This window comes from Leucoraja erinacea, unplaced genomic scaffold (assembly GCF_028641065.1).
Source record: "Leucoraja erinacea ecotype New England unplaced genomic scaffold, Leri_hhj_1 Leri_267S, whole genome shotgun sequence".
Taxonomy (NCBI): domain Eukaryota; kingdom Metazoa; phylum Chordata; class Chondrichthyes; order Rajiformes; family Rajidae; genus Leucoraja; species Leucoraja erinaceus.
Genome location: NW_026576168.1, coordinates 32,501 through 48,323, shown reverse-complemented (window position 1 = coordinate 48,323; position 15,823 = coordinate 32,501). Strand labels below are relative to the sequence as shown.

Here is a 15,823-nt window from a genome sequence, read left to right as displayed (position 1 = left end):
CCGTGTCTCCGGCGTAAGACAGCAACTCTACCGCTGCGCCACCGTGACCGCCCATATTCAGCAGCTGGGCGTCAATGAAAACATTATGAACCAGGAAGAGGAGGAGTTAAAATGGCTTCGAAACACCAGGTGGAGAGTTGGACCGAGGAGGCAATGTGTCCCATCTGCCTGGATTTCTTCACCGACCCGGTGGCGCTGGAGTGTGGGCACAACTTCTGCCGCTCATGTATCACACGGTTTTGGGACAGGGCGGAGAGAAACTCCTGCCCGGAATGTGGAGCGGTGTTTGAAGAGCGCACCCTCAGAGTTAGTTGGGCCTTGGCGAGACTGGCTGAGAAAGCTCGAAATCACAGCCTGTATCGGAAAGAGGAACGTAAACCTCACTGCGAGGAACATCAGGAAGAACTGAAGCTGTTTTGTGAAACTGACAAGAAACTGATCTGTGTGATTTGTGCAGCTACGCGGGAACACAAGTCTCACAGCTTCATGGTGATAGGAGAAGCTGTGGAACTCTATAAGGTAAAAGCAAACCGATTTTGATCACTTCATCGTTCAATTCAATTGATTATCTGACATTTTATTCTCTGGTCTAAACCCATTTCCCAGAATCAGGTGAAATCTTCCATAGAATCTCTCGCAAAAAAGGAATCGGAGATCCAGTTAATGGAGCAGCAACAGAAACTAAAGATATCTGGAGTTCGGGTGAGGCTTTCCAGTTCTTGTGATTCATTACCTGTGATGCGAATGACAATAGGCCAGCCCTCTATAGGGAGGTTTCACGGCAGTCGGGTCACGACCCATGACCCCTACTGTTGCTACGCTACTCCAAATGGATTACACGCGATGAACTGCAGGTAGGCACTTACCATTGTTTCCAGCGTAGCGGGCCCGTTAAAACCCGCGGAAATTGTCAATTTTTGCGCTGTAAATAATTATGGAAATCGGGATAAGCGTGTGAGACATTTATCCTACTTCAGAATTCCAAAAGTGAGGAGAAATGACGGTAGATAGAAGTGAGAGCTGAAGGGACAACAACAGCCAGAGTGCTTGGCGAACATTGGCCGTTTGCTCACTGCATTTCATCAACTAAGGCATTATTTGTGTTTTTTCTTGATTCCTTTGGCATCTAAAAAGTTTCAGAAGTGATAAATCTTTTAAATCGCCCATGGTTCTCGTGGGTTTTTACATATAAAATGAAAACGCATCTGAAGAAAAATTTACAGCCAGATTTATCACTTCTGAGACTTTTTAGATACCAAAGGAATCAAGAAATGCCTTACTGTTGATGAAATGCAAACGCGATAATTCCCAATATTTTCAATTCTGATATCTGCACGGCCAATGTTTACCAAGCACTTTAGCTGCTGTTGTCCCTTCAGTTCTCGCTTCTCTATACCTTCATTTCGCTTCACGTTTGGAATTCTGAAGTTGGGTACGTGTCTCTCACACTTACCCCGACTCCCACAATTTTTTTCAGCGCAGAAATTCAACATTTTGGCGGTTTTTAACAGGTAGGAAAGTACGCGTTTCTTGCATTAATAACATATACCGGAAGTGACGGATGTCCTCCAGATGGATTGAGCGGCTCCGTGCGTCAAGCCCTATGACCCAGTGACCTTACGTGCAACCCTCCTATAGAGCTCGGAGTCGAGGACCTGACCTACAGAGCGAGATTGCGCAGCAAATAACTTTACGTCTTGGGGTGCAGGGAGATTACAGAGATGTTACAGTATTGTGGTCATGAGGGATATAATTATGGCTAAGGGACAGAATCTATTACCCTTATAAAGGCAAGGCAAGTTTATTTTGTACAGCACCTTTCAACAACAAGGTAATTCAAAGTGCTTTACATAAAACATTATAAGCACTGGAAAGAAACACATATGAAATGACATTTAGATGTAAAACGATTATTAGATAATTCAGATGAAATTTTTACTAAATTAAAAGCAATCAAATAAAATATTTAAAATTGAATAAAACCAGGAATAGAAGTTACAGTGCAATATAGGTAATTAATAAATTGTATTGTTTACTGAAAGGCAGCGGCAAACAGAAAAGTCTTCAGTCTAGATTTAAAAGAGCTGAGAGTTGCAGCAGACCTGCAGTTTTCTGGGAGTTTGTTCCAGATATGTGGTGCATAAAAACTAAATGCTGCCTCTCCATGTTTAGTTCTGAGTCTGGGGACACAGAGCAGACCTGTCCCAGATGATCTGAGAGGTCTAAGCAGAAGATCAGAAATGTATTTTGGCCCTAAACCATTCAGTGCTTTGTAAACCAACAGTAGTATTTTGAAATCAATTCTTTGACAGACAGGAAGCCAGTGTAAAGACCTCCAAACTGGAGTAATGTGATCTACTTTTTTGGTCTTAGTGAGGACTCGAGCAGCAGCGTTCTGAATTAACTGCAGCTGTCTGATCGACTTTTTAGGGAGACCTGTAAAGACACTGTTACAGTAGTCGAGCCTGCTGAAGATAAATGCATGGACAAGTTTTTCCAAATCCTGCTGAGACACAAGTCCTTTAATCCTTGATATATTCTTTAGGTGATAGTAGGCTGACTTTATGACTGTTTTTATGTGGCTGTTGAAGTTCAGGTCTGAGTCCATGACTACTCCTAAGTTTCTGGCTTGGTTTGTTGTTTTTCGCATTACCATTTGAAGCTGGGTGCTAACTTTTAATCGTTCTTCCTTGGCTCCAAAAACAATTCTTTCAGTTTTTTCTTTGTTTAATTGGAGAAAATTCTGGTTCATCCAATCGTTGATTTGCTCGATGCATCTACTCAGTGCTTGTATTGGACTATAGTCTCCTGGTGATATTGTTATGTAGATTTGTGTGTCGTCTGCGTAACTATGGTAACATATTTTGATGTTTTTCATGATCTGAGCCAGTGGAAGCATGTAGATGTTAAACAGAAGAGGCCCCAGAATGGAGCCCTGGGGAACTCCACATGTAATATTTGCACGCTCAGATGTGTAATTACCTATAGACACAAAGTAGTCCCTGTCCTTCAAGTAGGATTCAAACCATTTTAATGCTGTGCCCAAAAGTCCCACCCAGTTTTCCAGATGGTCTAGTAATATGTTGTGATCGACTGTGTCGAATGCAGCACTGAGATCTAGTAATACTAAGTGAAATTTTTGCCATTGTCTGTGTTTAAGTGAATGTCATTGAAGACCTTAACAAGAGCCGTCTCTGTGCTGTGGTGTGGTCTAAATCCTGACTGGAAGACATCAAAACAGCTGTTCATTAACATGAAATTGTTCAGCTGCTTAAAAACAGCTTTTTCAATGATTTTACTGAGAAATGGGAGGTTTGATATTGGTCTGTAATTGTTCAGTAGTGAAGTGTCTAAGTTTTTCTTTTTTAAGAGAGGCTTGATAACAGCAGTTTTCAGGGCCTGTGGGAAGACACCTGAGAGAAGGGACGTGTTTACAATCTGTCGAAGGTCTGAGGTCATGCAGTTTGATACACCTTTGAAAAGGCCTGTTGGTAGAATATCGAGGCAGCAGGAGGAGGAACATTTCAAATGTTGTATGATGTCCTCCAAGGTTTTATGGTTAATAACATAAAATTGTGTCATGGTATTTGAATTGGTTATAAGTGGACACATGGACAGCACATGTCCTGCACCTGATGTGGAGGCACTGACTGCTTGCCTCATTTTCTGAATTTTTGTGGAAAGCAGTTCAGGGGCCACTGACACAGGAGTGTTTGTTCGCCTGTCGACAGTAGTAAACAAGGCCCGTGCATTATTATTGTTTTTGGCAATGATGTCAGAGAAGAAGGATTGCCTTGCATTTCTCAGTTCCAAGTTGTAGATTCAAAGTCTTTCTTTATACATGTAACAGTGAACCTGGAGATTTGTTTCCCGCCACCAACGTTCAGCTTTCCGACACTCTCTTTTCAATTTTTACCAACGTGGCGTTTCTCCATGGAGACTTATTTTTGCCAGGGACCACTTTCACCTTAGTGGGTGCAATGGCATCAATAATATTTGTAATTTTCACATTGAAATTATCGACAAGCTCATTTACTGAGACCCAAGGGAGAGTGGGCGTGGAGGAGAAAGCCTGAATGAATGTTCCACAGGTGGTTTCTGTTATTAGCAATGTTACAAAATTTTGAGATTTAAAAAATCAAGTCTGCAATTTATCCCATCAGATAAAGCATAACAAGAAGTTTAATTTGACACCTAATTCACTTTCATATCTTAAGTAATAAAAATGTTATGGCCATTTTCATACTAGGAAATTAGCATCTTGTTCCCTATTGATTTTCTATGGACATAACAAAAAAGCTGTGATCGTGGACAGCTTTCTTAAAAATTAAGAGAACTGAATGAAATTTTCAGTTATCATAGATTGAAGCATTCTGAAACAAATATAAAACAATCTTACTTGGATGACCTGAAATTAAAGCATATAATTAATTAGTTACCCAATTGTAGCTAATTTCAAACTTCAATTACTAGATCTAAACATCTATCAATTTCTTAATAAATGATTAACATTTTTAAATAGCCTAAGTGTCCAAATAATATTCACAAATAATTCACAATAAAACATTATTTTTAAATCTCATTTACATTAATTTTTAGGCCAAATGGAAGGAATATATGAACATGGCTGATCATCCAACTCAGTATCCCATACCTGCCTTCTCTCCATACCCTCTGATCCCTTTAGCCACAAGGGCCACATCTAACTCCCTCTTAAATCTAGCCAATGAACTGGCCTCAACTACCTTCTGTGGCAGAGAATTCCACAGATTCACCACTCTCTGTGTAAAAAATGATTTTCTCATCTCGGTCCTAAAAGATTTCCCTCTTATACTTAAACTGCGGCCCCTTGTTCTGGACTTCCCCAACATCGGGAATAATCTTCCTGCATCTAGCCTGTCCAACCTCTTAAGAATTTTGTACGTTTCTATAAGATCCCCCCTCAATCTTCTAAATTCTAGCGATTACAAGCCGAGTCTATCCAGTCTTTCTTCATATGAAAGTCCTGACATCCCAGGAATCAGTCTGGTGAACCTTCTCTGTACTCCCTCTGTGACATGAAGTAGTGCTTCTGTTTCCTGGTTTTGGTGACCTGGCTCTATCGTGATATCGGGGTCTCACTGTGCAGTTCACGCATTCTCCCTGTAACCCCGTCAGATTCCTTTCATATCACCAACACACGCCGGTTAGATGGTCAATTGGCGACTGTAAATTGTCCTGGTTAAAGTTAGTGAAGGCAAATGAGTGGGAACTAACGTGCACGAGAAGGGCATTGACAGCAGGGCATTTAATTGGGAGAATGGGATTGTTGGGATTATCATATTCCTCAAGGAGAAGCTATACTTCACCCTCGTTAGACCTCATTTGGACTAGGCAGTTGCAGCATGGGACCCATTCACAAATAAAAACATTTCTTCCATCGAACGTGTCCAAAGACAGGCAGCTCGATTTGTTACTAACACCTATGAGAGAGAAGCGAGTGTCATCAAACTTCTGAATTCTCTGGTGTGGAACTCTCTCCAAGACACCGTTGTGTGAAGCCCACCGTTTGACCTGTTTTTACAAAATGTTAAATGGTCAGCTCGACATAGACTACAAGACCTACACCAAACCCAAACCAATTAGGAGCAGACGAGGGCATTCGATCCAATTTGTGATCCCAGCTACAACGACAGATGTGTACAGCAATTCGTTCTTCCCCCGCACAATTAAAGCATGGAATAATCTCCACCCAACTATAGTTACCCAACCAGATGCAACTAAATTTAAAGTAGCTCTTTCTTCCCAATAACCCTTTCTGGCTTAAGCCCTCCCTTCGATAGACAAAAATGCTGGAGAATCTCAGCGGGTGAGGCAGCATCTATGGAGCGAAGGAAATAGGCAACGTTTCGGGTTGAGATTTCAATTGCCAAATCAAAAACATGTAAAGTGAAATGCAGGTAAAATGGACCAAGCCAGATATGTACAAAGACCAAAGGTAGACACAAGGTCTGAAGAAGGGTTTTAGGCCCGAAAAGTTGCCTATTTCCTTCACTCCATAGATGCTGCTGCACCCGCTGAGTTTCTCCAGCATCTTTGTCTACCTTCGACTTTCGAGCATCTGCAGTTCCTTCTTAAGCATGTACAAAGGCCAGCCTGGGCATGGTTGACCAAAGGCCTATTTCAGTGCTCCATAAAATCGCTGAGTGAAATGGTCGCCTTCCATGTCTTAAGGCAAGACAATACCACAACGTGATATATTAATCTTCCATCTTTCATTTGACAGGACGAGTCACGCAACCTTAAGTCTCACTTCAAAGCCTGGTTTGTTAAACTGCACCAGATCCTCTCCGAGAAAGAAAACCGCTTACTCAGAGATCTCCAGGAAGAAAAGATGAAGATTGTAAATGAGATGAAGATAAAGCTGACGCAGATTGAAAACAATTTAAATGATGTTCAGCGGGAGCTGGTGGAGTTAAAGGAAAGGATGGATCAAAAAGACAGCGTGCTATTTCTGCAGGTGAGGCGCCACATTATAGGTCCCTTTAATGGAAAGCGCACTGTAGCAAAACTTTCTGAGGCGCAACTTTGATCATGGTTCAACTTCTGTCAAGGAGAAACTATACTTCACCCTCGTTAGACCTCATTTGGACTACGCAGTTGCAGCATGGGACCCATACACAGATAAAAACATTTCTTCCATCGAACGTGTCCAAAGACAGGCAGCTCGATTTGTTACTAACACCTATGAGAGAGAAGCGAGTGTCACCAAACTTCTGAATTCTCTGGTCGGGGTGGAAGGAACCCTCTCCAAGACAGACACACGTGAAGCTCACCGTTTGACCTATTTTTACAAAATGTTAAATGGTCAGCTCGACATAGACTACAAGACCTACACCAAACCCAAACCAATTAGGAGCAGACGAGGGCATTCGATCCAATTTGTGATCCCAGCTACAAAGACAGATGTGTACAGCAATTCGTTCTTCCCCCGCACAATTAAAGCATGGAATAATCTCCACCCAACTATAGTTACCCAACCAGATGCAACTAAATTTATAGTAGCTCTTTCTTCCCAATAACCCTTTCTGGCTTAAGCCCTCCCTTCACCACCTCCAGTTTAAATTCCATTTGGAATATTTTGGAACGACCAAGAAACCAAGAACCAAGTTGGGTCGTTGTTCTGAAATAACGCAGCTTTTTGTACATCTGTGATCAACATAGAATGCCGCCCCTCTCTCCATCATGGACATTCGGCCCATCCATTGCTGTCAGTTTTCCTGCTCTGCACAAGCCTCGACCCACCCACTCACAACATCCACCAGCAATGCCCACAGTTCCCACATCTCTCGTGGTTATCCACATTTATCCACATCCCCGTGAAATTACCACTCTTGTGGTAGAGGGTTCTATGTTATAGAAACATAGAAACATAGAAATTAGGTGCAGGAGTAGAGGCCATTCGGCCCTTCGAGCCTGCACCGCCATTCAATATGATCATGGCTGATCATCCAACTCAGTATCCCGTACCTGCCCTTCTCTCCATACCCCCTGATCCCCTTAGCCACAAGGGCCACATCTAACTCCCTCTTAAATATAGCCAATGAACTGGCCTCGACTACCCTCTGTGGCAGAGAGTTCCAGAGATTCACCACTCTCTGTGTGAAAAAAGTTCTTCTCATCTCGGTTTTAAAGGATTTCCCCCTTATCCTTAAGCTGTGACCCCTTGTCCTGGACTTCCCCAACATCGGGAACAATCTTCCTGCATCTAGCCTGTCCAACCCCTTAAGAATTTTGTAAGTTTCAATAAGATCCTCTCTCAATCTCCTAAATTCTAGAGAGTATAAACCAAGTCTATCCAGTCTTTCTTCATAAGACGGTCCTGACATCCCAGGAATCAGTCTGGTGAACCTTCTCTGCAAGAATGTCCTTCCTCAGATTTTGAGACCAAAACTGTACGCAATACTCCAGGTGTGGTCTCACCAAGACCCTGTACAACTGCAGTAGAACCTCCCTGCTCCTATACTCAAATCCTTTTGCTATGAAATGTTATATTGACTGAATCTCTATTGGAACTTTTGAACGAACACCCGATATTTTATCTTCAATTCAATTTCTTATTATCTGATATTTCAATGTTTAATCTTGCACTAAATGTTATATCCTTTACCTCTATACTGTGGACTGCTTGTTTTTATTCACGTACAGTCTTTTCTTTGACAGGATAGCATGCAAACAAACGCTTTTCTCCCTACCTCAGCACACAAGACCATAATAAGTTCATTGGTTCAGAAGTGATAGGAACGGAATTAGGTTCGCAAAAATGCTGGAGAAACTCAGCGGGAAACTCAACAGAATTAATCCATCAAGCCTACTCTGCCATTCAATCGTGGCTGATCTACCTGTCCTAATCCCCATTCTCCTGCTTTCCCCCCATACCTCCGACACCCGTACTAATCAATATTAAATTCCGTTAATTTTCCTTTAATTAGCCAAAAAAATTCATGAAGTGTGCAGTCTTGATCCTCCGATCAACGGCAGATCAGATTTTTCACTGAACATTCCTTTACACATTATCTCTTGGTTCTTGATTCATCCGTGGAATTTCCTCAATCTGTGTCAGCAGGGGTCAGAGTTGGGAAAAGGGAATTTTCAGCCTGAAGGTCTATGGAATTGTTTCTGTTGTGATGTGGACCATCAGTCCAAATAAATTCAGAAAAGAATTCAATTGCTGGAGCAACACAGTGGGTTCGGCAACATCTGTGGGTACTTTGGTTTGGTGACGTTTTGGGTCGGGACCCTTCTTCAGATTGTTGTTGGGAGGGGTGGGGAGCTGGAAAAGTGATGGAATTTGACAAAGCCCTACGACAGGTAATGGATACATGTGAGGGAGGTTTGCCTGGCATTTGGGTGGACATAGGCCAGAGGATGAAAAGCATAGAAAAGGGGGTCAGGTAAGAAAAGAGGAGTGATATGCTAAGCCAGATGGAACGTTGGAGTGGTGAAAGGGATGGATTCATAGACAATAGGTGCAGGAGTAGGCCAGTCGGCCCTTCGAGCCTGCACCACCATTCAATATGATCATGGCTGATCTTCCAACTCAGTATCCCGTACCTGCCTTCTCTCCATACCCCCTGAGCCCTTTAGCCACAAGGGCCACATCTAACTCCCTCTTAAATATAGCCAATGAACTGGCCTCAACTACCTTCTGTGGCTGAGAGCTCCAGAGATTCACCACTCACTGTGTGAAAAATGTTTTCCTCATCTTGGTCTCAAAGGATTTCCCCTTTATCCTTAAGCTGTGACCCCTTGTCCTGGACTTCCCCAACATCGGGAACAATCTTCCTGCATCTGGCCTGTCCAACCCCTTAAGAATTTTGTAAGTTTCTATAAGATCCCCCCTCAATCTTCTAAATTCTAGCGAGTACAAGTCGAGTCTATCCAGTCTTTCTTCATATGAAAGTCCTGACATCCCAGGAATCAGTCTGGTGAAATGGGTCAGAGAGCGGTCTGGAGCGAAAAGTGGAAGCTCACTTGGCTGGGCACATGGAAGAAATGGGGTAAAGGGGGGGGAGAGATGGTGTTACCTTAAATTGGAGATTTCAATGTTCATTCTGCTGTGTTGTAAACTACCCGAGCGGAATATGAGGTGCTGATTCTCCATTTTGCGTTCGACCTCACCCTGTCAATGGAGGAGGCCAAGGACTGGGAGATCAATATGGAAATGAGAAGTGGAGTTGGAATGTTTAGCAACCGGGATGTTCCGCAGATCAGGGTCACTTAGTCTGCGCTTGGTCTCGATGATGTACAGGAGGGGGCCGAACCGAAGCGTCACCAGTCCCCACCCTCATGATATTCTGCCTCCTAGGCCATGTTCCAGCATTTTGTGTTTTATATATATATGTATATGTATATGTATATGTGTGTATGTATATGTATATATATATATGTATATGTGTGTGTATATGTGTGTGTGTATATGTGTGTGTGTATATATATATATACATATGTGTGTATGTGTGTGTGTGTGTGTGTGTGTGTATGTGTGTGTGTGTGTGTGTATATGTGTATGTATATATATATGTGTGTATATATATATGTGTGTGTATATGTGTGTGTATATATATATGTGTGTGTGTATATATATATGTGTGTGTATATGTGTGTGTGTGTATATATATATACATATGTGTGTGTGTATATATATGTGTGTGTGTGTGTGTGTATATATATATGTGTGTGTGTGTATATATATATGTGTGTGTGTGTGTGTATATGTGTGTGTATGTATATATATACAGTATATAGGCATTTTGCATTTCTTTTATCTCAATTAATTCAGATTTGTGTTTTATTTATTACAGGATGAAGTTGGTCGGAAGAGCAGGTAGGACATGCTCTTGACTGAAACTCTGTGTGGATGTGTAATGCAACGACAGTTACATGCTCAATTTAACACCATGTATTTACTATTTGCAGGGCGAGTGTTGTTACTGAATCGTTGCCAGTGACAGATGCTGTCCCGGCCTTTGAAACGTTCCATCACCCCTTTGTGTTTAGCACAATGATAACAGAAATATCTGATGCTATTAAGCGGAGTAGCTTACGAACTGACGGTAAAAATATAGAATTCTCTGTTTTAAAAAAACTAACAATCTCTCTCTCTCCCCCCATTAGGCGAGATATAGTATTGGGTAGGCTAATGGGATGAAGGATGATAAATCCCCTAGGCCTGAGGGTCTGCATCCCAGGGTCCTCAGGGAGGTGGCACTAGAAATAGTGGATGCATTGGTGATCATTTTCCAATGTTCAATAGATTCAGGATCAGTTCCTGTGGATTGGAGGATAGCTAATGTTATTCCACTTTTCAAGAAAGGAGCGAGAGAGAAAATGGGGAATTACAGACCAGTTAGCCTGACTTCGGTGGTGGGGAAGATGTCAGCACCGCCATTCAATGTGATCATGGCTGATCATCCCCAATCAGTACCCCGTTCCTGCCTTCTCCCCATATCTCCTGACTCCGTTATTTTTAAGAGCCCTGTCTAGCTCTGTCTTGAAAGCATCCAGAGAACCTGCCTCCCCCGCCCTCTGAGGCAGAGAATTCCACAGACTCACCACTCTCTATGAGAAAAAGTGTTTCCTCGTCTCCATTCTAAATGGCCTACCCCTTATTCTTAAACTGTGACCCCTGGTTGTGGAATATTGAATTTCTGAACAAGGGTCCCCAGCTTTTGAATACATTTCCTCGTTTGTCAACATCAAACGCAATGTCTCGTCCATCTGTCTGCACTCGACCCCACCTCCCCTCTTGATCATCCCGCCCCAAACCCACTGCGCCACCCCCTCAGGTTCCCAATGCGCCTGTGTCTGAGGCCGAGCGGCTTCTCCCCCGGTCCCGGGGCCGCGCTGCCCGAGTCTCACCCCCGACCCCCGGGGACTCTCTGATTCTCTGCTTCTCCCCCCAGTCTCCGTCACCCTGGATGTGGAAACAGCACATCCGCGGCTCGAGGTGTCTGAGGATCGGAAGAGGGTGAGAGGGATTCGGACCGAGAGGAGTCTCCCTGACACCGGAAAGAGGTTTACAGACAGTCCGTGTGTGCTGGGATCGGAGGGATTCACAGCCGGGAGACATTACTGGGAGGTGGAGGTGGCGGGGAGTCAGTGGTGGAGTCTGGGAGTCGCCGCAGAGTCTGTGGAGAGGAAGAGACGGGTCGCACTGACCCCGGAGAATGGAGTCTGGAGCATTTGGCGGGGATGGGGTGACGTGTTTAATGCGTTCACCTCCCCTCCATCCCCTCTCCCCGCCCGTCCCATCCCCGGGAGGGTGGGAGTTTATCTCAGCTACGAGTCCGGGACAGTTTCATTTTACGACGCGGACACCAAGTCCCATCTCCACACCTTCACTGGGAATAAATTCACGGAGAAACTTTATCCTTACTTCGCGACTTGCCATGAAAACCAGTGGCTGAGAATCTGCTCCGGTTCTGCTCCGGGTGTGTAAAAGGGTCGGGTCCCGGGACCGGCGTTAGGAGACTGTGGGGCAGAAACCCGGTGGACAACAGGTCGGCGCTGAACGGCTCCCATTTAATCCCCAAATTCCGCGTCGTAAAACCCCAGTGAGCGTGGAAATAAAACCAGGGGGGATGTAAATGTGGGAAGAGTGAAATAAACAGCAACTGAAATCAGAGCTGTCTGTCTGTCGATCCGTTCATTTTACCCATTAACGGCGTCCGGCAACGGAACAGAAATATTTTTGTGAAAATATAAATATTGAAACAATTGCCCTCCCCGCGTAGAAATATTGAAATATAGAAAAGTCGTGGGATGTCAGGACTTTCATATGAAGAAAGACTGGATAGACTCGGCTTGTACTCGCTAGAATTTAGGAGATTGAGGGGGGATCTTATAGAAACTTACAAAATTCTTAAGGGGTTGGACAGGCTAGATGCAGGAAGATTGTTCCCGATGTTGGGGAAGTCCAGAACAAGGGGTCACAGTTTAACAATAGAGGGGAAATCCTTTAGGACCGAGATAAGAAAAACATTTTACACACAGAGAGTGGTGAATCTCTGGAACTCTCTGCCACAGAAGGCAGTTGAGGCCAGTTCATTGGCTATATTTAAGAGGGAGTTAGATGTGACCCTTGTGGCTAAAGGGATCAGGGGGTATGGAGAGAAGGCAGGTACGGGATACTGAGTTGGATGATCAGCCATGATCATATTGAATGACGGTGCAGGCTCGAAGGGCCGAATGGCCTCTACTCCTGCACCTATTTTCTATGTTTCTGAAATAGGTGCAGGAGTAGGCTATTCGGTCCTTCGAGCGAACATCGCCATATAATTTGATCATGACTGATCATCCAAAATCAGTACCCTGTTCCTGCTTTCTCCCCCATATTCCTTGATTCCGTTAACCCTAAGAGCTATATCTAACTCTCTCTTGAATACACCCAGTGAATTGGCCTCCACTGCCTTCTGTGGCAGTGAATGCTCCGGGTGAAAAAAGTTCTCCCTCATCTCAGTCCTAAATGGCCTACCCCTTATCCTTAAACTGTGACCCGTGGTTCTGGATTCCCCAACATTTTTCCTGCATCTAGCCTGTCCAATCTGCTAAAAAAATGATATGTTTCTATAATATACCCTCTCATCCATCTAAATTCCAGCGACTATTAGCCCTGTTGTTCCATTCGCGATCACCCTACACTAACACTACCCTACATATTAGGGACAATTGCTTTAACCAATGTTCATCTCATCTCAAACTGACTAACCATTAGAACTGAGATGAGGACAAACTTTTTCACCCAGAGAGTTGGGTGAATTTGTGGAATCCTCTGTCTCAGAAGGCAATGGAGGTCGATTCACTGGATAGAGCTCTTTGGGCTAGATGAATCAAGGGATGTGGGGAGAAGGCAGGAACATAGAAAATAGGTGCAGGAGTAGGCCATTCGGCCCTTCGAGCCTGCACTGCCATTCAATATGATCATCCAACTCAGTATCCTGTACCTGACTTCTCTCCATACCCCCGATCCCTTTAGCCACAAGGACCACATCTAACTCCCTCTTAAATATAGCCAATGAACCGGCCTCAACTACATTCTGTGGCAGAGAATTCCAGAGATTCGCCACTCTCTGTGTAAAGAAAATGTTTTTCTCGTCTCAGTCCTAAAAGATTTCCCCTTTATTCTTAAACTGTGACCCCTTGTTCTGGACTTCCCCAACATCGGGAACAATCTTCCTGCATCTAGCCTGTCCAATCCCTTAAGAACGGGGTACCGAATGTGGATGATCAGCCATGATCTCGTTGAATGGCGGTGCTGGCTCCAAGGGGCGAATGGCCTACTCCTGCATCTATTTTCTATGAATCTATGTGACCATAGATTATATAGAACCACATACCATAGAACCACCTACATACACATCCAAATCGTTTACATTAAAAATAAGTTTTTTTAAATGTAAAAAAACATAGAAACATAGAAAATAGGTGCAGGAGTAGGCCATTCGGCCCTTCGAAGGAATGGAAAAAAGGTTGAGCCAGCACCGAGCCCTGTGGCAAACCATCTGCCGTCTGTCCATTCTGAGCAGCAGCCCTCCACCATTGCCCTCGGAATCAGACCTTCAGATGCATTTTGTATCCCATTTACTTGTTGAAAGTGTACCAACTCACACCTCCAGATTCAGGGACTGTTTCTTCCCAGCTGTCGTCAGGCAACTGAATCATCCTTCCACAAACAGAGAACAGCGCTGAACTACTAATCTACCTCATTGGTGGATCTGCATCACACAACAGTCTGTCTGTCTTTTCGTCTTTTTTTTTGTTATTTTCAGTGTGTTTTAAAAGTTTGGGGTTAATCTTCTCTGGTGTGTTTTGTGTGGGGGAGGGTGTCGGGGGAAACCTTTTTTTCAATATCTCACCTTGCCGGAGAAGCGATTGTTTTCCGGATCATATCTGTGGTCGCTCTGCGGCCCAACATCATGGAGCTGGCGGCCTTGATTATGAAACACTGTAATGGTTCGATTGAAATCATGCATTGTCTTTCATAGAAACATAGAAAATAGGTGCAGGAGTAGGCCATTCGGCACTTCGAGCCTGCACCGCCATTCAATATGATCATGGCTGATCATCCAACTGAGTATCCTGTACCTGCCTTCTCTCCATACATACCCCTGATCCCTTTAGCCACAAGGGCCACATCTAACTCCCTCTTAAATATAGCCAATGAACTGGCCTCAACTACCTTCTGTGGCAGAGAGTTCCAGAGATTCACCACTCTCTGTGTGAAAAATGTTTTTCTCATCTCGGTCCTAAAGGATTTCCCCTTTATCCTTAAACTGTGACCCCTTATTAACCATAAAAACTGTGCCATCTCCACCCTTTAGTTCCGAACAACATAATCTCATCCTGCGGTATCCTAAAGGATTCCACACCCCTCTTATCCTTAAACTGTGACCCGTAGTGCCCTGGACTTCCCCAACATCGGGAACAATCTTCGTGCATCTAGCCTGTCCAACCCCTTAAGAACTTTGTAAGTTTCTATAAGATCCCCCCTCAATCTTTTAAAATCTAGTGAGTACAAGCCGAGTCTATCCAGTCTTTCTTCCTATGAAAGTCCTGCCATCCCAGGAATCAGTCTGGTGAACCTTCTCTGTACTCCCTCTATGCAAGAATGTCTTTCCTCAGATTTGGAGACCAAAACTGTACGCAATACTCCAGGTGTGGTCTCACCATCAGAGACAGCTTCTACCCCACAGCCATACATGAACTTAACAATGCAAAATAAGAAATAACACTCACAGTCAACTGAATGGTTCTACCTCAGCTGCTATTGTTATTTATCTGTATTTTTTTATATGTATATATTTTTACCTTTTCTTATATATTTAAAATTGCTCTTGTGAATCGCACCGTGGGATTGACTTTTAAATTTCGTTGTACCATGTGCAATGACAATAAAGTGATTTCATTCATTCATTCATTCACCAAGACCCTGCACAACTTCCCGCTGACTGCAGTGCACGCAACAACAGCGTTTCACTGTACCAGATTTTAAAACCAACCTCAAAAGTCCATACAGTTTGGGGTTTATTTCATTTTCACACTGAAATGACCAGGGCGCGTTGTTCGAATAAACACAATATTTCTATTAGGTTCTTGTGCATTTTACTGGTCGTGCGAATTATCCAAATTCAACAAGAGGGGATTAAATGTATCTATTGCATTAATCTATGAATGTGTCAATTCGTCATGTTCAGGGGGTCTTTACCCTCCAAGAGGACGCGCTCATCACTTCCACAAATGCTTCTTGATCGATTTAAGTTCACTTCCCGCTCCTGCATTGAGG

At 43.6% G+C, this 15,823-nt stretch overlaps 1 protein-coding gene across 1 annotated transcript; it reads left to right on the top strand.

Moving 5' to 3' along the window:
- Positions 1–77: 77 nt before the first annotated feature.
- LOC129693357 (zinc-binding protein A33-like) lies at positions 78–12,166 on the top strand. The gene is made up of 6 exons (XM_055630199.1): positions 78–519; positions 607–702; positions 6,266–6,499; positions 10,344–10,366; positions 10,459–10,595; positions 11,445–12,166. The coding sequence occupies exons 1-6, from the start codon at positions 112–114 to the stop codon at positions 11,978–11,980; spliced, it is 1,434 nt and encodes a 477-aa protein (XP_055486174.1). The 5' UTR covers positions 78–111; the 3' UTR covers positions 11,981–12,166.
- Positions 12,167–15,823: the final 3,657 nt, after the last annotated feature.